General features: G+C 42.3%; 1 protein-coding gene across 1 annotated transcript in view; it reads left to right on the plus strand.

Moving 5' to 3' along the window:
- Nucleotides 1–25810, plus strand: part of NID1 (nidogen 1) — an 89849-nt gene that overhangs the window by 54378 nt on the left and 9661 nt on the right. The window contains exons 13-15 of the mRNA XM_058542977.1: nt 18036–18263; nt 19970–20142; nt 25318–25444. Coding sequence (XP_058398960.1) covers nt 18036–18263; nt 19970–20142; nt 25318–25444 — 528 coding nt within the window. The remainder of the gene's footprint in view (nt 1–18035; nt 18264–19969; nt 20143–25317; nt 25445–25810) is intronic.

The following is a 25810-nucleotide window of genomic DNA, read 5'->3' on the forward strand; positions in this document are numbered from 1 at the left end:
TTTTTAACCTGACTCCTTGCGCTCTCTTTAAGGCTGTTGACTAAACAGAAACAAATCCAGACCTGTAGGGTGGGGTATGAAGATGAGACAAGGATAAAACCAATAAGAGCTATTTGCTAGGATTGTTTATGTATTTAATCCTATTCCCTCAGGAAATTCAACATCTAGTTATAGACTCGAGAGAGGATGTGCACTAGAAATATATAAGAATGTTCATTGAGTATTGTTTGTTAACAGAAAAAAATCTAAATGATTAATCAACAGGAGGAATGGACAAATGAATTTTGGTACAATTCATACAATGAAATAACATACAGCAGTTAAAATGAAGGAACTAGAGTTAATGGATAAATCTCAAAAACATGTTGAGCAAAAAAAAAGTTATGAAAAGATATCTGCAGTATGATCCCATTTATATAAAATATAACCCTGTGTGAAAATAAACCTACATATGCATATCCATGTGTAAGAAAACTATAAAATGTATGCATGGGAATGAGAAACAAAAACGCAGGATAAAGGGTGCCTCTGTGGTGGGAGGGAGGGATTTGGGGTTGGGGAGGGCACACAAAGGCTGCATTTGTATTTCTAGTGTTTGGTTTTTTTCCAGCCAGAATATGAACACAGTGGTTTTCACCATATTTTTCTGAATTTTGTATGACTAAAATATTTTATGAAATATTAACAGAGAGAAAAATAACTTGTAGTGTCATCTGGACCCCCAAGGTCAAACATAATGAGGTACAGGAGTCAAGCAGTCAGCATTTATTTGGTCCCCACTCTAATCAGAGGGGACGAGTTTAGAAAATAAAACTGAGCTGCTTTGAGGGTGAGTCAGTTAAGGTCATGGCTAGTGCAATATCAACCAATGATGGCAAAACAGAGGAAATCAGGATTTGTTCCCCTGCCCTTCTGCACTCTTCCCCACAGCCCGTGTGTGGATTGTGAAATCAGTTCAGTGGATCGCAATTATCATTCTCTTTTAAATGGAATGGAATGAAATAGAAAACAATAATCAAGAAAATATGAGAGTATGTGGAATATATGTAGTAGGAATAAGTATTGTTTCATGAACAATACTTGTATTCATGCTTGTACATGTGCGTGGATGAGTGTGTGTGTGTGTGTGTGTATGTTGTCTGTACTGAATTGCTGAGTGAAATGGATTTCTGTGGTTCGTGGTGAGAAGGTTTGAAAGCCACCAAATTAGTTATCTATTGTTATGTAACTAATTATCCTAAAAGGTAGTGGCTTAAAACAATAAACATTTATTATCTCACAGTTTCTGTGGGTCAGGTATTCAGGAGCAGCTTCGCTGGGTGGTCTTCATTTGGGGTCTCTCATGATGTTGTCAAGGCATTAGCCAAGCTACAGTCTTCCCTGAGGTTCATCTGGGGCTGAAGGATCCCCGTGGTTGTTGGCAGGCCTCGTTCCTCACGGACTATTGGACTGAGGACCTCAGTTCCTCACAGCATGGGTCTCTCCACAGGGCTGCCTAAGTGTCTTCAAGACCTGGCACCTGGCTCCCTCCAGAGCAAGTGATGAGACAGAGCACCCAAGAGGGAAGCCATAGTCTTTTGTAACCTAATCTTGGAAGTGACACTGCTGTCACTTCTGCTGGTACTATTAGTCACAGGCCAACCCTCTTACAGTGTGAAAGGGAACAACATAAGCGTGAGACTACCAGGAGGTGGGGGATTAGGGGCCATCTTGGAGGCCGGCAACCACAGGCACTGACCTTGCCTGGACGATGTCTGGGGGACTGTAACTGACTAGATTTTTGTAATGTAAGAGAGCTTATTAGAGGATCAAAAAGGAGTATAAAATGTCCTGGGCTAGAGATGTAAAGCCTGGTCCTCAAGGGCAAATACCAAGCCTACGGATGTTTGATCACTCTCGTTACGCTTGGCGCCAGTCGCACTTACCAGCATACTGCGTCTAGATGCACACCACACATCTTCAGAGAGAAGAATAATTAAAGAGTTCAGAAAGTAGGGCTGCAAGGAGAGATGAAAACATTTAGGATAATACAACTGAAAGAAGAAACTGAGGAACAATTTAATGTTCACTTTTTTTTGTTATGTGTCTGTTGTTTGTGTTACAGTTTGCACTTTGGTTCAAACAAACTAGAGGTTAGAAAACTTGAATTTCCCAGTTAGAGCTGGAAGGGGCTCTAGAAATTCTGTAATTCATCTCCTTTGTTTTATAAATAAGGAACATGAGGCCTGAATAATTTCTTGGTTTACAAAAATGTTTATTGAACTCCTTATATAAAAGAATTTTCTATAGCAATTTTTCCCAAAATTGAGTGAGACTCCTTTTAAAAGAAAAACATTCTTAAGGCCTCCAGTGTTGGCGTAGATTATTTTTATTACAGATAAATCTAGGTATCAACTTTTTCTATAACTATAAAGTTAAAATACATCTACAAATAAAATCATAAATTTCCAATCAAACATCAATTTAATGTGCCAGATTGTTGTTTGTCTGAGATGAAATTGCTGTTTCTGTGGTTGGCACCCCCATCCTGATGGTCACCATTTCTGTCTCTACTAGCTAATTCGAATCAGCCTGCAGAGAAGCTGTGATATTTCTCATCTAAGAGACAAAAATGAAGACTTCCCTTGACCCTATACCCCTCTCTCACAGCTGTCGCATTTCCCTCCTCCCTTTGATAGTTTAATTCTTCATAGGGCTTGTCTGGAGTTGCTGCTTCCACTTCCTCTTCTCTCATTCTCTCTTTTTTTCCTACCGTTTTATTGCAAAATACAACATAGATACGGAAAGTCATATGAAACAAATGTATAGCTCTAGGTGTCATTCTGAGGTGGACCCACTTGTAACTACCACCCAAGTAGAACTTTACCAGCAGCCCCAGAGGTCCCTCCAGTGCTCTGTCCCAGTCATAGCCTCCTCTCTCTCCCCAAAAGTAACCACCGACTTAACTTTTACAATAATCACTTCCTTGCATTTCTCCATAGTTTTCTCACACGTGTGCATTCCTAGACACTATAGATTTAGTCTTGCTCATTTTTCTATCTATAGTTTCCTCTTCCATCCCTCTCTTTTCCTTGTAGTTTGACTACTGAAGAACCCAAGACTTTTGAGTTTTAGAGTTTCCCATGGGGTCTGGATTTTGCTGATTGTGTACTCATGGTGCAATTCAACGTACTCCTCTGTCCTCTATATTGTCTGCAAACTGGCAGCTGGGTCCAGAGGCTTGATCAGACTCAGGTTCAATCCTTTTGGCAAGACAGTAGGTGGTAGTATTACCTTATATCAGGGGCACATAAAGTCTGCTTGTCTCACTCTTTGTGATGTTAGAAGCCATTAACAATTATGGCCTGGATCCATTAACTTCTACGGAGTGGCAAATGGTGAGATTCTAGGTCTATCATTTCTTTCTCATTTATTAGTTGGAATTGATGCTCATTGCTTAGGTCTGTTAATTTCTAGTGAGAGGCAAAATGGTGATAGTCTAATTCTATTATCATGTTTTTTTCGTTTATTAGTTGGAATACTTATAAAGAAGTGCTTCCTCTTATCTACTCTTTGGTTGCCCAGTGGTACATTCATAAAGGAAAGGCAAAATAAATGCTTGGATCTTTCCCTTATTTACTAGTTGACAAGAAAACAGATTGACTCCTTATCAGCCACTGAAGGTGACTAATTAATTTTTAATTTTTTAATATCATTATAAACTCATGAGTATCGATTGGTTGTAGTTATTATTCTCATTTTAGCTCAGAGTCCCATCTTTGGCCCATGGAAACTCTTCAAGCTGGCCACTGGTCCTTTTGACATGATCCTAGTACATAGTCTTCAATAGCTTTCTTGCTCTCTGGTATGGCAAGATGTTTTAGGTTCATGTAGATTGCCTGCCTCAGAACTAGAACCCGCCATTTCTCCACGAAGCCCTGGTTTCTTTTAGTGGAAAGTGGTATTTCAGGACCACAGTCTAAGTACTAGGGATGCTCAGACAGAGCTAGGAATGCCTTATGAGTTCATACTGATGTTTCCAATTCAAATTCATGAGTACAGGATTTTTCCTTAACCTCTTCTAAATTGTATCCATATCTCCTTTCTTCCACACTGTGAGAATCCTGGTTCTCAAGGGCACAGTGATGACAAAAATTAGGATAGACCCTAGTTTCTTATTTGCTTTATCCTACATTACACATAACAGTCTGAGAATACTAATAATACTATCACCACAAATATAATTTCTGAGAATAATTAAAACCTTTTTCTGCATGTGCTTTCCATACTCTCCCCCATTGTTATAGTTATATCTACATTGCCTGAGCTTGTAACCCTTGCATAGTACATTGTCTCCCTTTCAGCCCTCATTTAGTCTTAGCTCAACAAGTAGCTGTGTATTTATCGCTTGCTACCAGCCCATATGTCCGTGTTTCTCTATTTCTTGTTCTCTAGCAGATTCCTGAGGAAGGGTTCATGGAAACAATATTCCTTGGTTCATTTTCTTTCCTTGACTGTCTCAAATATTCTTCTGACACAAAGCATGGCTGTCAAAAATGCAAATGATAATCTGAAGATGATTTTCTCCTTTTTACCTAGAAGCCTAAAGGATTTTTTTCTTTCCCTTGCAGAGTTCCCTTCAAAAGCTCAATAGTTTTACTAGAATATGGCTTGGTGTTGGTTGTTCTGGGTCAATATTCTTAGTTACACAGTGTGTAACTTGTGTAAATTGAAAAAAATTTATTTCCTATCATTTTTTTTAGTTTCAGAACATTTTTCTTGAATTATAGTTTATTTTTACGTTTATTATATATTGGTTCTCTTTCCTTGCTTTGGTTTATTTCTTCAGGGACTCCCGTTTTACGTATTGAACCTTCTTTGCCTTTCTCTAGTGTTTGTCCCTTTCTCTCAAATCCATTTATCTCCATTCTTTTTGGCTTTAAACATTGTCCTTATCCCCACCTTCTGTTTCTCTTAAAGCAGAATCTGTTATGTTTATTCACTTTTGTGTTCCTTCTAGTTTAGTCTTCATTTCTGAAATGATTTTTTTCTTTTATTTCTAATTTTTTCCTGAATTCTGTCACCTAATTTCTGAGTTTTTTGAATTCCGATTCATTTAGTTCTTTTATGTTGTATCATTTCTTATTGTCTTTTCACTTATTTTGAAATAGGTTCCTGTTTGATCTGTTCCGCTAGCGTGTCTTTCTGGCAAGCGTGCATTGTCTGCAGGGCTGTTGGTCCACTCCTGTTAGCCTTTCTCCTATAGCAACTTTGTATTGGAGTCCACCTCTATTCTTTTCTGTTGCTCATTTTTATGTGAATTTTTGTTTTCCTGAACTTGCAGAAGGCAGCCTGGTTCAGATAGCTTTCCTGACTACGCAGAGCTTCCTCTTCTGTTCTTTTGGTGAAATGTTTAAAAATATCTCACTTTTGAGATTTCCTGGCCCTGGTCTCCTCCCCCACTTATATCTGGACCTTCTCTTTCCTTGTCTCTGTTGTCTCCATCCTGCTTCATTTTAATTCTGTTCCCAGCACTTTCTCCCCAGTGTAGGCCCTGCCAGCCACATCAATTTTGAGAATTCCTAGGGCCTGGATCTTCCAGCCCCTTTAGGCTTTGCATCCATCCCACCATGGAGTAGGAAAAACCCTCCCAGTGTCAGCTGCTGTTTGCAAATTGGCCCGCTGTGCTTTCTAGCTGAGTACCTGTCAACTCTTTGGGATTCTCCTGTCCCCAGAACTGCTAGACGCCCTGTGCTTCCCTCTGCTTTCTCCACACAGACACTGATACCACATGGGCCTTGTGCCCCTGGTGGTGGGTCCTCAACTGCTTGTGTTTGGGGATTAATAGGACTAACTTTTCACCTCATTTCATTGTAAATGTTATCCACGGATTTTGGGTTTTGCTGTCTTCATGCTCTGTCTGTAATTAGATTCTAAACTAGGCTGTTACCTTCTTTCCAGAGTCCCCCATTCCCTCTCAAACTGCTGCAGTCAGCCTTTGCCCTACACTCCCACCCTGGAACTGCTCCTGTCAAAGTCCACAATGCCCCTCACTCTGGGAGCTCAGGCCTCACCTTTCTCAGTAGCGCTGGGTACCGTGGATCTCGCCTTCCAGCCTGAAACGCTGTCTTCATTTGGTGTCCAGGACACCACACCTCTTGGTTTTCCACATCACTGGCTGGTATGTGTCACGGGTGGTACAATTAGCCTCATTCAGTGGATGAGAGTTTAGAGAGACTGCTTAACTTGTCTGTGGCACCTGGCTAGCTAGTAGCATAGCTGGGGATCAATTGGTAAATATTTCTTAAGCATCTACTATGTGCCCGCCACTGTGCTTGGCGCATAAACAGTAATGCCTGCACTCTGGAGGAGTTTACACTATAACTGGGCAGGAAAAGAGAACCCTTGAAACTCCTAGTGAATCTGTAAGTGGTAACTAGTGGCTGGCAGCAGAGATCTAGGTGGGTAGAGAAGTTAGGGGAAGTGTGAGGAGAAGCAGGATTTGAACAGGAGACAGGGACGAATAATGAGGAGGAGACGCAGTCAGGCAGCTAGGGTGAGGTCGAGGGGTGGAGGATCCCGAAAACCAGGCCCCCCAGAGGCTTGAGAACTCCCCTGGTCTTGAGGCCGTGGCCCCCTCTGACCAGCACCTCCCTGCTTGGCGCTCTCCCACGGCCTCATTTCCAAATCAGCAGTCATCGCTGAGCCTTGTGGCTCCTCATCCCTTCTTTTTCTCGAAGTCTTCTCACCTAAACCCCAGGAAACGTCATACCAACCACCCTCACCAACACCCTGAATTTCTTGGCTTATTATCCTTCCCCTACTCCTAGCCTGACAACCTCCAGCCTTAGGCTGCTGGGCTCGACCATGCGCTGTGCATATTAGGGACACCGTAGATCCATCACCCTGGGTGTCAGGCAAGACCTTGACTGAGGCGGACTAGGCGCTCCTCCTCTCTGCTCCCCAGCAGCCTGTTCAGACCACTGCCGGCCACTGCTCACACTGTGTCGCCCTGCTGGGGTCCTGTGAACTCCCAGGGCCCTCCTACTTAGCGCTGATCCCTACTGCGTGCGGGGCACCTGGCTCACGGCAGGTTTCAGCAGGTGCTTATAACACAAATCCATAAACGATTCAAGGGTCCGTGGGGTTCCCGATTTCAGAAATGTAATGAATACAGTGATTCTGAAAGCCTATGCTAGCTGGGTGTTGGGAGAGGACGATGCAGGGAGGCGCTCCTGGAGACGGGGGCGAGTAAAACTGAGAGATGCAGTTTCACGTGATGAGACGGACAGACTGCAGGTGCATTTTCTCTTCCTGCTGTTTTACGACCCTTCTGCTTTCCCCTCCTGTTTTGCCTTTTTTTAATTGCTAGTTCATTTCCCCCCTCTCTGGGCATTCTCCTTCCTTTCTAGTCCTCTAGAGACTAGGGTAAAATTGCTGGGACGGGACATGAAGAGAGTTCATAAGTAGAGCTATCTTTATCATCATCATCATCAGTGGTGGTGGTGGTGTTCTTATAAACGCCTGGGAACACAAGGATAAAGACCATATCAGAATGACATTGTGTCCTTTACTTGTAAATTCCCATTCTTGGAAATTTGGCAATCTTGGACTAACGAGCGTCCGTTTGGCGGCTAATGAGACAAGGCTATGAGCCAGAAAGTCTCAAAGCCAGCAGAGACCAGCCGTCGATCACCATGCCCGTGGTAGCTCGTCCTGAGGTGTGTGCTTGAAAGCGCCGCTAGGGGTAGCCAGCACTGGGGCGCCGACCGTGCAGGAAGAGGTTAGATAAATGGCACCTCCTCAAACTCATTCCTCCACCCCCTTGACTATATCAGAGGCTGCTATAGTTCTTTATTTGAATTAACACAGAGAAAGAGATTTAATCAGGCAAGGGAATGGAATGGAAATCAAGAGATTAAAAAAAATGTGTTTTTTTCCTTACTTCTCCCTCTGTTTTGTTTTTCTCTCGTTCTCTTTGTCCTCAACCTTGAGAAATGTCACCCCAGACTTCCTGCTGTTCCCCAGATAAGTATCAGGTCTTGAATGCTTCCTCCCTAGAGCAGATCACACTAGATGAGTAAAAAGAATCTTGCCTGAGTTATCATTTTATCAACCAGAAACAAGGCCAGGAAATGTGTCTTTATTACCCCACTCCCCCTCGACCCACAGTGGAAAATTCCTCACGGGGGCCCGGGGCCCTCAGCAGGGGCTCCCACTGGAGCTGCTTCACTGCCTGCTGGCCAGGCTGGGAAGCTATCCCAGAAACCCAGTGATATCACAGCTTTCTATAAGCACACTTGAAATTCCATTTTCTGAGTCACAATTAAGGTTTTCCTCTCCTTTTTATAAGTTCAAGATATGGCACTTAAAAGTTCCACTGTAAATTCTAGATCACTTGAGATTTTGTATATTGACCGAACACCATGTCAACACAAAACTCTGTCAGCCCCATAAAAGGGAGCCACCCTTACTTCCTTAAAAGTTTGGTTTAGTCAACAGTACACGGAATAGCAGGACTGTTTTCTAGTTGGAAAGGCAGCACCGTATACAGACGTTGATGGAAGGAAAATGAGTCTGTGGACCACAGATCATTTTGGTGCGTGTGTTAAGCTACCGTTTGTATATCACCATTGACATAACATGTCCAGTGTGTGTGAGCCATCCTGGGCACTGGGCGTGTGGGTGCAGAGGGGCAGGGGCCGGGCTAGGAGTCCGGAGACCCAGGTTCTAGCTTGAGCTGAGCCACTTATGAGTGCTGTGGCCTGGGGGAGTCCCTTCATCAATCCAAGCTTCCATTCTCCCACTTGGTGTAAAAAAGCAGAGTTGCCTATTGCATAGGATGATAGTGAGAATTAAATGAAACGTGTGAATGGAGATAGCTTATGTGGACACTTTAAAGCCCTGGACAAATGTAAGATATTAAGGAAGTAAACAAGTTCTACGTCCAAGAGTGAACAAAAACCAACATTTTTATTCTCAACCAGATGGTTTATTTGTATCTTTGTTTGGCTCTTCCTACATCAAATATGTTTTGTTTTTTTAATATTAGCCTCAGGGACAAAAGAAAAAGCTTACACAATTTTTCCTTGCCAGGTTCGACAAACACTCTCCTGGCACGCTAACTGCTTCTCATCAAGGCAGCAGCCACGTTAAGCAGGCTAACGTGAGAACTGGCGACGCACACACTGAGTGTCGCTGTGGAGGCCTTGTGTAGACACAGCCACAAATGAGCATCTGAGCACAGAACTTAAATCTCCCTCTGTGTGCATTGTTTCGTCACTTTTCACTCACTCCTCAGAATAATCCCGTGAGATTAGCTACTGCTGCCCTCGCTGTTCCACAGCCGAGGGGTACAGCTTAATCAGCATTGTTGACGTGCCCGAGATAACACCAGAAGTGGTGGAACTGAGGATCGAAAACACTTTTCAGACAGAAAATTCTGTGAAATATATATTATTATTTTTATTTTTATTTTTTGTGAGGAAGATCAGCCCTGTGCTAACATCTGCCAATCCTCCTCTTTTTTTTTTTTTTTTTTTTTGCTGAGGAAGACTGGCCCTAGGCTAACATCCGTGCCCATCTTCCTCCACTTTATATGGGACACTGCCACAGCATGGCTTGCCAAGCGGCGCGTTGGTGCATGCCCAGGATCCAAACTGGCGAACCCTGGGCCACTGCAGTGGAGCACGTGCACTTAACCGCTTGCACCACCGGGCCTGCCCCTGAAATATATATTATTACATATTTTATTATTATAATATATATTATTATGAACACATTAATTGACATATATTAATTAGAATATTTATATAAAATTCCCCTAACATAATTAGTGATGACCTAGAGCGGGGGTTGACAGCTATAGTCCCCACAGGCCAACTCTGGCCCACTGTCTGTTTTTTTTTTTTTTGGATTTTCATGTTTTTTTTTAATGACATGTAATTCATATACCATAAGATTCACCCTTTTAAAGTGTACAATTCAGTGGTGGTTAGTATACTTAAAAGTTGTGCAACATCATAAACTGTCTAATTCCAGAATATTTTCATCACCTCCCAAAAAAGCCCTGTGTCCATCAGCAATCACTCCCCATTCTCCCCTCCCCTCAGCCCCTGGCAACTGCTCATCTACTTTCTGTCTCTGCAGCTTTATCTGTTCTGGATGTTCATGTAAATGGAATCATACAATATGTGGCCTTTTGTGTCTGGCTTGTTTCACTTAGCATGATGTTTTCAAGGTCCATCCATGTTGTAGCCTGCGTCAGTTCATTCCTTTTTATGGCTGAATAATATTCCATTGTATGTATACACAACACTTTGTCTATGCTTCAGTTGATGGACATTTGGGTTGTTTCCATCTTTTGGATGTTATGAATAATGCTATAAACATTCATGTACAGGTTTTTGTGTGGACACATGTTTTCAGTTCTCTTGGGTATATGCCTGGGAATGGAATTGCTGGGTTTTATGGTAACTCTAAGCTTAACTTTTTGTGTAACTGTCAGACTGTTTCCCACAGCAGCTGTGCCATTTTACGTTCTCATTAGCAATGTATGAGGGTTCCAATTACTCAACATTCTTGCCATTACTTATTATTGTATATCTTTTTGATTAGAGCCATCCTATGAGGTGTAAAGTGATATGTCATTGTGGCTTTCATTTACACTTCCCTCATGGCTAATGATGTTGAGCATCTTTTCATGTGCCAATTGGCCATTTTTATACCTTCTTTGGAGAAATGTCTATTCAAGTCTTTTGCCTATTTTTTTTATTTTATTTTATTGATGTTTTAATGGTTTCTAACATTGTGAAATTTTGGGTTGTACATTTTTGTTTGTTCATCACCATATATATGACTCCCTTCACCCCTTGTGCCCCACCCCACCCCCCACCCCCACTGCCCCTGGTAACCACAGTCCAGTGTTCTCTGTCCATGTGTTGGTTTATATTCCACATATGAGTGAGATCATACAGTGTTTGTCTTTCTCTTTCTGGCTTATTTCACTTCACATAATACGCTCCAGGCCCATCCATACTGTTGCAAATGGGACAATTTTGTCTTTTTTATGGCTGAGTAGTATTCCATTGTATATATATACCACATTTTCTTAATCCAGTCGTCAGTCGAGGGACACTTAGGTTGCTTCCACTTCTTGGCTATGGTGAATAATGCTGCAATGAACATAGGGGTGCATAAGCCTCTTTGGATTGTTGATTTCAGGTGCGTTGGATAGATTCCCAGTAGTGGGATGGCTGGATCATAGGGCATCTCTATTTTTAATTCTTTGAGGAATCTCCATACCGTTTTCCATAGAGGCTGCACCAATTTGCATTCCCACCAACTGTGTATGAGGGTTCCTGTTTCTCCACATCCTCTCCAACATTTGTTGTTTTTTGTCTTGGTGATTATAGCCATTCTAACGGGCGTGAGGTGGTATCTTAGTGTGGTTTTGATTTGCATTTCCCTGATGATTAGTGATGTTGAGCATCTTTTCATGTGCCTATTGGCCATCTGTATATCTTCCTTGGAGAAGTGTCTGTTCATTTCCTCTGCCCATTTTTTGATCGGGTTGTTTGTTTTTTTCTTGTTCAGTTGTGTGAGTTCTTTATATATTGTGGAGATCAACCCCTTGTCAGATGTATGTTTTGCAAATATTCTCTCCCAGTTGGTTGGTTGTCTGTTCATCTTGATTCTGGTTTCATTTGTCTTATAAAAGCTCTTTAATCTGATAAAGTCCCACTTGTTTATTTTTTCTTTAGTTTCCCTAGTCTGGGTAGGCATGTCATCCGAAAAGATTTCTTTAAAACCAATGTCAAACAGTGTGTTGCCTATATTTTCTTCTATGAGTTTTATAGTTTCAGGTCTCACCTTCAGGTCTTTGATCCATTTTGAGTTAATTTTTGTGAATGGCGATAGCACATGGTCCACTTTCATTCTTTTGCATGTGGCTGTCCAGTTTTCCCAACACCATTTATTGAAGAGACTTTCCTTTCTCCATTGCATGTTCTTAACACCTTTGTCAAAAATTAGCTGTCCGTATATGTGTGGTTTTATTTCTGGGCTTTCAATTCTGTTCCATTGATCTGTGTGTCTGTTTTTGTACCAGTACCATGCTGTTTTGATTACTATTGCTTTGTAGTATGTTTTGAAGTCAAGGATTGTGATGCCTCCTGCTTTGTTCTTTTTTTTTAGGATTTCTTTAGCTATTCAGGGTCTTTTGTTGCTCCATATAAATTTTAGTATTCCTTTTTCTATTTCTGTGAAGAATGTCATTGGGATTCTGATTGGGATTGCATTGAATCTGTAGATTGCTTTAGGTAATATAGACATTTTAACTATGTTTATTCTTCCAATCCACGTGCATGGGATATCTTTCCATTTCTTTATGTCATCATGGATTTCTTTCAATAATGTTTTGTAGTTCTCGTTGTATAGGTCCTTCACCTCCTTGGTAAGATTTATTCCTAGGTATTTTATTCTTTTGGATGCAATTGTAAATGGTATTATCTTTTTGAGCTCTCTTTCTGTTAGTTCATTATTAGCATATAGAAATGCAACTGATTTTTGTAGATTGATTTTGTACCCTGCAACTTTGCTGTAGTTGTTGATTGTTTCTAATAGTTTTCCAACAGATTCTTTAGGGTTTTCTATATATACAATCATGTCATCTGCAAATAGTGAGAGTTTCACTTCTTCGTTACCTATTTGGATTCCTTTTATTCCTTTTTCTTGCCTAATTGCTCTGGCCAAAACCTCCAGTACTATGTTGAACAGGAGTGGTGAGAGTGGGCAGCCCTGCCTCGTTCCTGTTCTCAGAGGAATGGCTTTCAGTCTTTCCCCGTTGAGTATGATGTTGGCTGTGGGTTTGTCATATATGGCCTTTATTATGTTGAGGTACTTTCCTTCTATTCCCATTTTATTGAGAGTTTCTATCATAAATGGATGTTGTATCTTGTCAAATGCCTTCTCTGCGTCTATTGAGATGATCATGTGGTTTTTATTCTTTGATTTGTTGATGTGATGTATCACGTTGATTGATTTGCGGATGTTGAACCATCCCTGCGTCCCTGGTGTAAATCCCACTTGATCATGATGTATGATCTTTTTAATGTATTGTTGTATTCGGTTTGCCAATATTTTGTTGAGGATTTTTGCATCAATGTTCATCAGCGATATTGGCCTGTAATTTTCTTTCTTTGTATTGTCTTTGTCTGGTTTTGGTATCAGGGTGATGTTGGCCTCGTAGAATGATTTAGGAAGTGTTCCATCTTCCTCTATTTTTTGGAATAGTTTGAGAAGGATGGGTATTAAATCTTCTTTGAATGTTTGGTAAAATTCACTGGAGAAGCCATCTGGTCCTGGACTTTTATTTTTTGGGAGGTTTTTGATTACTATTTCAATCTCTTTATTTGTGATTGGTCTATTCAGATTCTCCATTTCTTCTTGGTTCAATTTTGGGAGGTTGTATGAGTCTAAGAATTTATCCATTTCTTCTAGATTGTCCAATTTGTTGGCATATAATTTCTCATAATATTCTCTTATAATCCTCTGTATTTCCATGGTATCCGTTGTAATTTCTCCTCTTTCACTTCTAATTTTATTTACTTGAGCCTTTTCTCTTTTTTTCTTAGTAAGCCTGGCTAAGGGTTTGTCGATTTTGTTTATCTTCTCGAGGAACCAACTCTTTGTTTCATTAATCCTTTCTACTCTTTTTTTGGTCTCAATTTCATTTATTTCTGCTCTGATTTTTATTATTTCTCTCCTTCTGCTGGCTTTGGGCTTTGTTTGTTCTTCTTTTTCTAGTTCTGTTAGGTGTAATTTAAGGTTGCCTATTAGGGCTTTTTCTTGTTTGTTAAGGTGGGCTTGTATCGCTATGAGTTTCCCTCTCAGGACCGCTTTTGCTGCATCCCATATGGTTTGATATGGCATATTATCATTTTCGTTTGTTTCCAGATAGTTTTTGATTTCTCCTTTAATTTCATCAATGATCCATTGGTTGTTCCGTAGCATGTTGTTTAATCTCCACATTTTTGTCACTTTCCCAGTTTTTTTTTCATGGTTCATTTCCAGTTTCATAGCCTTATGGTCTGAAAAGATGCTTGTTATGATTTCAATCTTCTTAAATTTATTGAGGCTTGCTTTGTTTCCCAACATATGGTCTATCCTAGAGAATGTTCCATGCGCACTTGAGAAGAATGTGTAGTCAGCTGTTTTTGGATGGAGTGCTCTGTATATGTCTACTAGGTCCATCTTGTCCAGTTTTTCATTTACGTCTACTATTTCTTTATTGACTTTTTGTCTGGATGATCTATCCATTGCTGTAAGTGGGGTGTTAAGATCCCCTACTATTATTGTGTTGTTGTTGATTTCTCCTTTTAGGTTTGTTAATAGTTGCTTTATGTACATTGGTGCCCCTATGTTGAGTGCATATATATTTATAAGTGATATGTCTTCTTGATGGAGTGTCCCTTTTATCATTATATATTTCCCTTCTTTGTCTTTCTTGACTTGTTTTATCTTGAAGTCTACTTTGTGTGATATGAGTATGGCAATACCTGCTTTCTTTTGTTTGCCATTAGCTTGGAGTATTGTTTTCCATCCTTTCACTCTGAGCCTGTGCTTGTCTTTAGTGCTAAGATGTGTTTCCTGAAGGCAGCATATTGTTGGGTCTTGCTTTTTAATCCATCCTGCCACTCTGTATCTTTTGATTGGAGAGTTCAATCCATTTACATTTAGGGTAATTATTGATATATGAGGGCTTAATGTTGCTGTTTTGTCACTTATTTTCTGGTTCTTTTGCATTTCCTTTGTTTCTTGTCCCGTTTGTTTTGGACTGCCAATTCAGTTTGGTTGTTCTGTCTTATGACTCTTCTAGTTTTCTCTTTGTTTGTCATATGTGGTTTTGTTTTGATTATTTGTTTAGTGGTTACCTTGAGGTTTGGGCAAAAAATCTTGTGTATGAGATAGTCCATTATCTGATGGCCTCCTATTTCCTTATACTAAATCAATTCAGTCGCTTTCCTCTTCCCCTTCTAAGTTTTTCTTGTTATACCTTATTCTATCTTGTGTTGTGGCTGTGTGTTTACAGTGATGAGGTTAAATTTATTTTTGGTGAATTTCTTCCTTTGATCTTTGAATTTAGTATTTAAGTGGTTGCTAACCTATTCCGGTAAAGATCTACTATTTTTCTGAGTTTGTCTACCTACTTTTCTCCTTACTCCAAGCTTTGTGTTCCCTTTCTCTTCTTTTTTTCAGGCCTGAGGGCCTTCTTGAGTATTTCTTGTAGTGGGGGTCTCGTGGCCATGAACTCCCTTAGCTTTTGTTTATCTGGGAGAGTTACTATTTCTCCATCATATTTGAAGGATATTTTTGCTGGATAGAGTATTCTTGGCTGAAAGTTTTTGTCTTTCAGTATTTTGAATATATCATTCCAGTCTCTTCTAGCCTGTAAAGTTTCTGTTGAGAAATCCGCTGAGAGCCTGATGGGAGTTCCTTTGTACGTTATTTTTTGTTTTTGTCTAGCTGCCCTTAATATGGTTTCTTTGTCGTTGACCCTGGCTAGCCTTACCACTAGGTGTCGTGGTGAAGGCCTTTGTCTGTTAATATATATAGGTGTCCTGTTGGCTTCGCTTACTGGTATTTCCTGCTCCTTCCCTAGATTTGGGAAATTCTCAGCTATTATTTCCTTGAACAGGCTCTCTGTTCCTCTTTCCCTCTCCTCTCCCTCAGGAATACTTATAATTCTTATGTTACATTTTCTAATAGAGTCAGATATTTCTTGGAGTCTTTCTTCATTTCTTTTTAGTCTTAGTTCTCTCTCCTCTTCCATCTGGAGTACATCTGTATTATCCTCTAAGGTGCTAATTCTTTCCTCCATATTGTCAGCTCTGTTCTTTAGAGATTCCAGATTCTCCTTTATCTCCTCCATTGTGTTCTTCATCTCCATCAGCACTGATTGGTTTTTCTTTATGATTTCAATCTCTTTTGTGAAGAAACTCCTAATCTCATTGAATTGTTTGTCTGTGTTGTCTCGTATTTCGTTGAGTGTTTTTATGATAGCTATTTTGAAATCTCTGTCATTTAGTTTATGGATTTCTGTGTCTTCGGGGTTGATTTCTGGGTGCTTTCCATTTTGTTTCTGGTCTGGTGATTTCATATATTTTTGCATTGTGGCTCCTGTGTTGGTTTTGTTTTTCCTCATCCTGGAAATATCTTTTATAAATAAAGTTTTATTGGAACACTCATTCGTTGATGTATTAAACTTGATTGCTTTTGTGCCACAACTGCAGCGTTGATTAGTTGTGACAGAGATCATATGGCACACAAAGCCGAATATATCTATTCTCTGCCCCTTAACGAAAAGTCGGTGCAGCCCTACCCTAGATCTGCATAAACACAATCTTCCAGTGAAGATCAAAAGAAGCACCAGGCACTCCTTTGCTCCCTGAGCTCCAAGGAGGGGATCTCTTCTGTGTATCTCTTGTATCCTGGGCTCCTCTGTCAACTCACTGACTGGATTGTAACTGTGTGTTTACTTGTTTTCTTCCCTCCAGACTGTGAGCTTTTTGAGGGCAGCCTTGTGGGTTATTCCCATGTGCATCCCCTCTCCAGCCCAGTAGGTGCTTCCTAAGTCAAGGTTAAGGAGATGCAGTCACTCTCAGAGCCTAGAATCTGCTCAGGGAAACAGACAGGAACAGCCCCTTAGAGTCTTAGCATCGGTGTGACAAGAGCTACAGCATGGGAGAGCCCAGAGCGCCCTGGGAGCTCATGGAGGTGCCCCAGGCCCAGCCTTGGAGGGCCCGGAAAGGCTTCCTGAAGGGAGGAAATGCCTGAGCTGATTCTTGAAGGATTAACTGGGGAGGAGCAGGGGGGGTCACATAATTGAGCAGCAAATGGAAAGGCCAGGAAGAGAGAGGCAGCCAACATGATTCAGTTTGGCTGAAGTGGAGCTTTCAGCAGTCACTGTGGTTCCCGCCGGTCTCTGGGCATCACTCATGTGGTAGATACTGCAGAGGTGATGGCAGCGCTGGCCTGGCTGGATGCTCTGGTGGCTGGATTCCAGCTAGTGTGGAAATGGCTACAACTCTGCATATTTGGGAGCTGTTTTTCCCAGGCCATAGCTTCTTATCAGCAATTCCCCACAGATGCAGCGGTATTTCCCTGCTTTGGGATCCGAGTGGCGCAGTTAAGAGGTCACATTTCATGCCAAACACTAGCACATAATTAAAAGGGAGCACACAAATGTTGGTAAATGTGCTCTGTGGTCTTTGGTCCCCAAAATCTTTGACCTTGACTCAATGTGGGTAAACAAGAAGCTGAAGATGATAAAAAGGACAAGTTTAAGAAAAACTTAAAATTTCTTAAAACAAATTTTCATGCTGTCCATCAGCTGATAAGTGGATAAACAAAATGTGGTGTAACCATACAATAGAGTATTATTCGGCAGTAAAAAGGAACGTAGTACTGATACATGCTACAATGTGGATGAACCTTGAAAACATTCTGCCGAGTGAAAGCAGCCACACGCCAAAGATCACACATTGTATGATTATATTTATATGAAATAACCAGAATAGGTAAATCTATAGACACGGAATGCAGATTAGTGGTTGCCAGGGGCCACGGGTTGGGGGCGAGGAATGGAGAGCAGGTGCTTAAAAGGTCTGGGGTTGCCCTTTGAGGTGAGGAACGTGTATTGGAACTAGATAGAGGTGGTGGTCACACAGCATTGTGACTGTAGCAAATGCCACTGCATTGTTCACTTTAAAATGGTTAATTTTATGTTATGTCAATTTTGCCTCAATTTTTAAAAACTGAAAAAATAAATTGCCTAGGAGAGAGAGGAAAATGATGTAAATATAATCTTCTTGACCATTAAACCCATTAAATAATAATGCTGTTTTAAATTTTAAAAAATTAATAAAACAAAACCCAGTGACGAACAGGCAGCTGTCGAGGTTCTGAGTTAGGTGCGGGGACTTCCGCAGCCACGGCCGGTGAACACGATGGATGACACGGCTCACGATCTCTCCTTTTGCTTGTCTCTTCAATAGAGGTGGAGAAAACCCGATGCCAGCAAGAGCGAGAACACATCCTCGGGGCAGCGGGGACGGCGGACCCCCAGCGGCAGCGGCCGCTGGGGCTGTTTGTCCCCGAGTGTGATGAGCATGGGCACTACAAGCCCACCCAGTGCCACGGCAGCACCGGCTACTGCTGGTGTGTGGATCGCGACGGCCGTGAGGTGGAGGGCACCAGGACCAGGCCTGGGATGAGGCCCCCCTGTAAGTCGGAGGGCGGCGCTGTGCCTGGGCTCCTGCCTGAGAAAGGCCTCAGGGACCAGAATTCCCAGCGCTGTGCTCACAAGCGTGGCTGGGGGGCCCTTGCCGAGGACACAGTTGGTCCTTTCTGCCTGCACTATCCTGAGCTGTTCCACTGGCTTGAATCACACTCCTTCCCTCCTTTTCCCCGCTCTGTGGCCCTCTTCTGTATCTCCCTCATCATTCACCCCACTCCTCTCCATCTCTCTCTTCCCCCTCACCTTCTCTCTCCTCTTACCCTCTTCTCTTCCTTTTCTGTGCAAACCTGTCCTGTGCAAATGACCAGTGGGGCCTACTGCACCAGTACTGCACTTGGTAACAGAGAGGTATGCGTGCTCTGGGTCCCCAAGGTAAACTCTCTGCAGTGGGCTGCCTGGCCTTCCAACGTCTCTGCACTGGGACATCACAGGGATGGTAGAGACCAACCGAAACCCTTCCGCAGGGTCTTGTTTACTCAGGGAGTGGGGACTGTTCTCGACCTTGCACACTTGCCTCCTTCACGGTTATGTCCTAGGACCTTTAGTACTATGTCCACTTACAATGCATGGTGGAAACAGCCACAAAGGTTTCTGCGAGCTGGGTCTGTGACAGCCCGTGGCAGTGGGAAGGTGCCATGCTGGGAGCTGGGGGTCCCGTCTAAGGCCCAGCCATGCTGTGTGACTCTGGACAGATACTTGCCCCAGTCTTAACTTCCTCAGCCTCAACATAGGAGATGACAAAGTAATCTCTAGGGTAGTTCTCAGCTCTAAAATCCTGCTTCTGTCACAAATGTTGAAAATGGTAATTGTCACAAGTTACCAAAGTCTAATACAATCAATCCTTGAATCTCCATTCTCAATTTAGCTAATAATCATAGATTGATCCCCTACCAGATATTTTCAAAAGCTGCTAAGTGAGTAAGAAGTGATCACTCACAAACTTCATTAATTCATGAATTAATTAACCTGGGACCCATGTTTCCCGACATCCATTCCCTGCTCCTTACCCTGCAGCACAGGCTGCCTCTCCCCTCCTGGGACATTTGCTTGTCAGGTGAGCCAGGGAGCTGTGCCAGGCGTCAAGACCAGCAGTTAGGAGGCAAGGCTGAATCTGAGGGAGAATTAGCCCCTGAGCATCATTTTGTTCTTGAAAGCCCAGAAGGGGCATGTTCCTGCTCCTCAGGGTCTGAGACTTGCCCACTGCCGGGACAGGGTATGTGGGGCACGTTCTCTCTGACAGTCCCCTCTAGCGTTAACACGTTCAGCACCTTTCCGCTGGAATGTGAGCGCCTTCAGGGTTGCTGCTGTTGGCGTTGTTTTGGCTCACTGCTGTAGCCCACATCCAAAGCAGGGCATGAATAGCTAGGTTATTTCTATTTCTGTTTCCATTAAGGGGGAGGCTAAGCCATTTCTTTTCACTTGACCTTTAATGTTAAACTCACGCCCTGCATTATCTTCTTCACAAATGCCCTTTATTGACTGAGGTCTTTCTGCTCCTTGTGCTTTCAGATATAAAATGGGCTTGTGTGGCTGTGCAGTTTGTGGTGCCATGAAGGTGACGAGACCTGGTGTGTGGGCACTTGTGTGTGCGTGTGTGTGCATGTGTGTGTGTGCGTGCGTGCACCTACATGCGTGCATTCGTGCATTCCTGCTGCACACGGGCCTTGCTCACTGACATCTCCTGCCACCTAGGTCTGAGTACAGTGGCTCCCCCGACTGACCACGGACCCTCAGTTCCTACCGCCGTGATCCCCCTGCCACCCGGAACCCACTTACTCTTTGCCCAGACTGGGAAGATAGAGCACCTCCCCCTGGAGGGAAGCACCATGAAGAAGACAGAAGCCAAGGCGTTGCTTCATGCCCCGGTGAGTGCTGGCTTATTGCACTTGGTGGCCACTTCTGCTTCCAAGACTTGGAGAAACAAGCAGGGCGTAGTCAGACCAGGGACCAGGGCTGGACCCTCAGAGCCAGGGGCCTCTTCATTCCGTGTGACCCCAGTGTCCGTCTCTAGATGGGGCCACTGGATCCCTGCGCTGCCTGTGTGGCTCAAGGACAGGAGCAGAGTCCGGAAGGCCTTTCAGAGACCACTTTGGTATCTGATCCCTTGGGCAGGGACGTCACGTGAGTTTGGCATCTTGTCTGCGTGCATCTGCTGGGTTTATCTTGCTCTTCCTGCTAAGTTAGTGTAGTGACTCATCTCTGGGAAGCTGCTCCACTCAAGAGCCTCATATTTGCCCAGAGGCAGTTAACAAGCTTTGGCTTAGAGCTTTTTCAAAGATGCATTCTGGGAGTTGAGGAATTTTTGTCCATTAGATAGAGGTTGGACACTTCTGAAAAGGTGTTCTGTTTTACCTGCAATCCTGACCTTCTGACAAGAAACCAAACCTGAGACCTGGGGGCTTCCCACTGCAGGATCGGTCAGGGTTGCCGGAGCAGTAGGGGGCCGTCAGGGTCTCCTAAAGAGTGACCAAGGAGCGTCAGCTCTTGTAGATGAAAGTCTAGCAGAAATCCTCATCATTCGCCAGTGCTGGCAGCAAAGCCTGCTTAAAAATTGAGGGTAAAAATGCTGCTTGAGCCTTCTCTGCCACGCGCCCGGCATCCAGTTCTTCCCTTCCTCCATTCTCCACTCCACTGTCTTTCCTGCTCGCCCTGTTTTCTCTTCCTGCATTGATCTTCACATCACAGACACCACACTGCCACACCCCCTTCTTCTTCTTTTTTTTTTTGAGGAAGATCAGCCCTGAGCTAACATCCATGCTAATCCTCTTCTTTTTGCTGAGGAAGACCAGCTCTGAGCTAACATCTATTGCCAATCCTCCTCCTTTTTTTTTTTTCCCCCCAAAGCCCCAGTAGATAGTTGCATGTCATAGTTGCACATCCTTCTAGTTGCTGTATGTGGGACACGGCCTCAGCATGGCCAGAGAAGCGGTGCGTCGGGGCGCGCCTGGATCTGAACCCGGGCTGCCAGCAGCGGAGCGCGCGCACTTAACCGCTAAGCCACAGGGCCGGCCCCCCACTTCTTCTTTTTGATCAGGAGGAAACACGAGCAAAAAAATCTGCAAGATAGAGCCAGCCCTGATGGCCTAGTTAAAGTCGGTTAAAGACGGTTAAAGTTCGGGACGCTCCACTTCGACAGCCCAGGTTCAGTTCCCAGGCGCGGAACCACACCACTCGTCTGTCAGTAGCCATGCTGTGGCGGCAGCTCATGTAGAAGATCTAGAAGGACTTACAACTAGAATATACCACTATGTACAGGGGCTTTGGGAAGGGAAAAAAAAGAGAGAGAGGAAGATTGGCAACAGATGTTAGCTCAGGGCAAATCTTTCCCAGGGGAAAAAAAATCTGCAAAATAAAAATGCTTTTCGAAAGCCTCTTGCAAAGCAACCTTGAGTGGATTCTTGTTCTTCCCCTGCACAAACCCTCTGATGGATTCCCCCTTCACTCAGAATAAAATCCAGTTCTTCCCATGGCCTCAAGCTACCTCTGCCACCTCATTCCCTACCACCGTCCCCCGCACTCCCTGGCTTCAGCCCTCTGGCTGGTCCTCAACACACCATGCTCATTTCTATCTCAGGGCCTTTGCACATGCTGTCCCCCTGCCTGGACTTCTCTCACTCCCAGACTCTTGCACATTTCACTGCCTTGCTTCATTCACATTTCTGCTGGCCCATCCCCTCTCAGAGAGGCCAGTCCTGGCCACCCTATCCAGATTGCAACCTCCACTGTTCTCTATCTCCTCATCTTGCTTTGCTTTTCATCATAGCACTCAACACTACTTGATACATTTTATATCGATGTGTGTGTCCTGTAGCTGATGTATATCTTCCCTCCAGGAATATAAGCACACACCACAAGGCCAGAAACTGCCCATCTATTTGATGGAGGTATTTGTTTCACAGTGGTGTCCGTAGACCCAAAACAGCACTTGGCACTCAAAAAATATTTGCTGAAGGAATTTCTAAGTGATCTTTGCGTTCTCCTATAGCCTCACTGAAACATAAATCCCTGGAGGAGGGATCATCGTTCCTCCTTTGTGTCCTCTAGCACACACTCTCAGATAGTGGGAATGGGTTACATTTCCCCCCAAGACCAAAGGGAGAGACTAAGTGTCAAAGAGAGGCAATGAAAAGCAGAAAACTTAGGTGGGATAGGTGGGGAGGAGGGTGCAGAAACAACAGGATAACTATTCACTGTGTCCTTTTTATTTATTTATTTTTACCATTTTAACTATTTTTAAGTGTACAATTCAGTGGCATTAAGTACATTCACAATGTTATGTAACCATCATCACCATCCATCTCCAAAACTTTTTTCATCATCCCAAACTGAAACTCTGAACCCAGCAAATAATAACTCCCCCAGCCTTTAGCAACCACCATGCTACTTTCTATCTCTATGAATTTGCTTATTCTATATACCTCATATAAGTGGAATCATACAGTATTTGTCCTTTTGTAACTGGCTTAGTTCACTTAGCATGATTTCTTCAAGTTTCATCCATGTTGTAGCATGTGTCAGAATTTCCTTCCTTTTTTTTTTCCTTTGCTAAGGAAGATTCGCCCTGAGCTAACATCTGTTGCCAGTCTTCCTCTATTTTGTAATTTTTTAAATAATTTTATTTATTTATTTATTTTTCCCGCAAAGCCCCAGTAGATAGTTGTATGTCATAGCTGCACATCCTTCTAGTTGCTGTATGTGGGACGTGGCCTCAGCATGGCCGGAGAAGCGGTGCGTTGGTGCGCGCCCGGGATCCGAACCCCGGGCCACCAGCAGCGGAGCGTGCGCACTTAACCGCTAAGCCACGGGGCCGGCCCATCTTCCTCTATTTTGTATGTGGGCCGCCATCACAGCATGGCCACTGATAGACAAGTGATGTAGATCCATGCCCAGGAACCAAACCCAGGCTGCCAAAGCAAAGTGTGCCGAACTTAACCACTAGGCCACTGGGGCTGGCCCAAGAATTTCCTTGCTTTTTAAGGCTGAAGAATATTCCATTGTGTGGATATACCACATTTTGTTTACCCATTCAGCCATCAATGGACACTTGGGTTGCTTCTACCTTTTGACTATTGTGAATAATGCTGCTATGTACATAGGTATACAAACATCTGTTTGATTCCTTGCTTTTGCTTCTTTTGGATATAAACCAGACGTGGAATTGCTGAATCATATGGTAATTCTATTTTTAATCTTTTGAGGAACTGCCATACTGTTTTCCTTAGCAGTTGCACTATTTTACATTTCCTCCAGCAGAACACAAAGGTTCCACTTTCTCTACCACCTTGCCGACAGTTATTATTTTCTGTTTTTTAATAGTAGCCATCCTAATATGTGTGAAGTGGTATCTCATTTTGGTTTTGATTAGCATATCTCTAATGATTTGTGATGTTAGCATCTGCTCATGCACTTAAAGACCATTTGTATATCTTCTTTGGAAAGAATGTCTATTCATATCCTTTGCCCATTTTGTAATTGGGTTGTTTTTTATTATTGTTGTTATTGAGTTGTAGGAGTTCTTTATATATTCTGGATATTAACACCTTGTCAGATATATGATTTGCAAATATTTTCTCCCCTTCCATGGTTGCCTTTTCACTCTGTTAATTATGTCCTTTTACGCACAAAAGTTTTTATTTTTGATAAAGTCAAATTTATCTATTTTTGCTTTTGATGTCATATCCAAAAAATCATTGCCAAATCCAATGTTATAAGGCTTCCTCCTACTATGTTTTCTTCTGAGAGTTTGTTAGTTTTAGCTCTTACATTTAGGTCTTTGATTCATTTTGAGTTAATTTTTGTGTATGGTGTAAGGTAAGGATCTCTGTCTCCTCTTTGACCTGACCTCTTGAGGGGGAAGAGTCTGCTGATACCCTGATTTTCCCAGTAAAAGATTATCCTGGTCCTCCACTTCTATGGTCCCCAGAGCCTCATTTTGCATTTCCGCATACATTTTAGAGTAATCTTATAATTTTCTAACAAAAGAAATTTAAAAAGCCTGCTGGGATTTTTATATGATGGCATTGAATCTTTAACTCTGTTTAGGGAGAATTAATATCTTAGCAATATTAAATCTTACAATCCATTAAACTAATTTATCTCTTCATTTATTTGGGTCTTCTTTAATTTCACTCTGCAATGTTTTGTAGTATTTAGTGTGGAATGTTGCACATTTAAAAATATCTTTTTAAATACTAGGTTTTTGATGCTATTATAAACATTATTGTTTTAATTTTTTGCTAGTATATAGAAATACAATTTTATATTGACCTTGTATGCTGCAACCTTGCTCGATTTAATTGTTAGTTATAATAGTTTCATAGATTCCCCAGGATTTTCTACATAAATAATCATATTGTCTTAGAATAGAGTGATTGTATCTCTTTCTTTCCAATATTTATGTCTTTATTTCTTTTTTTATGATCTTCAGGTAGGCAAAGATTTCTTAGACAATATACAAAAAGGATTAGCGATAAGAGAAAAAACAATAAATTGAGCTTAATAAAAATTAAAAATTTTTGCTCTTCAAAAACATCATTAAGGAAATGAAAAAGCAAGCTGCATGCTTAGAAGAAATATACATATACATACATACATACACACAGACGCACATGTATGTATATGTATATGACAAAAGATTTTTATCTGAAATATATAAAGAGCTCCTACAACTCAATAATAAACATTTTATAGAAGATAAAAACCACAACAAACAAACACATAGAGACAGAGATTGGATGGGTAGTTACCAGAGGAGAAGGAGGGAGGGAGGAGGGCAAAAGGGATGATTAGGCACATGTGTGTGGTGATGGATTGTAATTAGTCTTTGGATGGTGAACATGATATAATCTACACAGAAGTCTAAATATAATGATGTACACTCGAAAAAAAAATAATAATGAACATTTAAAAATGAACCAAAGGCTTGAAGACACTTCATAAAAAAAGGTATGGAAATGCCTATAAGCACATGAAAGATTCCCACCATCATTAGTCAGTCAGAGCAGTGGGTGAAGTACTCTCACACTGGTCTGCACTTCCAGGATAAAGTCATCATTGGACTGGCCTTCGACTGTGTGGACAAGATGGTTTACTGGACCGACATCAGTGAGCCTTCCATTGGGAGAGCCAGTCTGCATGGTGGAGAGCCAACCACCATCATTCGACAAGGTGGGCAAGCAAATATCGTTCTTCCTTTTTGGTTTTGCTTTTAGCAGCCCAAGCGGCTCTTGGGGGAGAGTAGAGGGGTGGAGTGTATGATTGTTTACAGGATATGGTGATTCGAGAGGGGCTGATCCTCAGCCTCAAACACCATCCTTTCCTGCCTTCTCTGAAGAGTCCTCCTAGGACTCATCATTAAATCATGAACACCTTAGCTGGGATTTGTTGCTAGCCTATGAAGAATGAAATTAAAACATGGTAAGTGCCCATGCCTTTCTCTGAAAGCTTATGTGGCCAGTTTTAATGAACAATAAAAGCCAAACTCAACCATCCAGTTTGGATATACATTTGTCCCTCTGGCTGCTGAGTCTAGAA

Source organism: Diceros bicornis, chromosome 6, assembly GCF_020826845.1.
Source record: "Diceros bicornis minor isolate mBicDic1 chromosome 6, mDicBic1.mat.cur, whole genome shotgun sequence".
Lineage (NCBI taxonomy): Eukaryota > Metazoa > Chordata > Mammalia > Perissodactyla > Rhinocerotidae > Diceros > Diceros bicornis.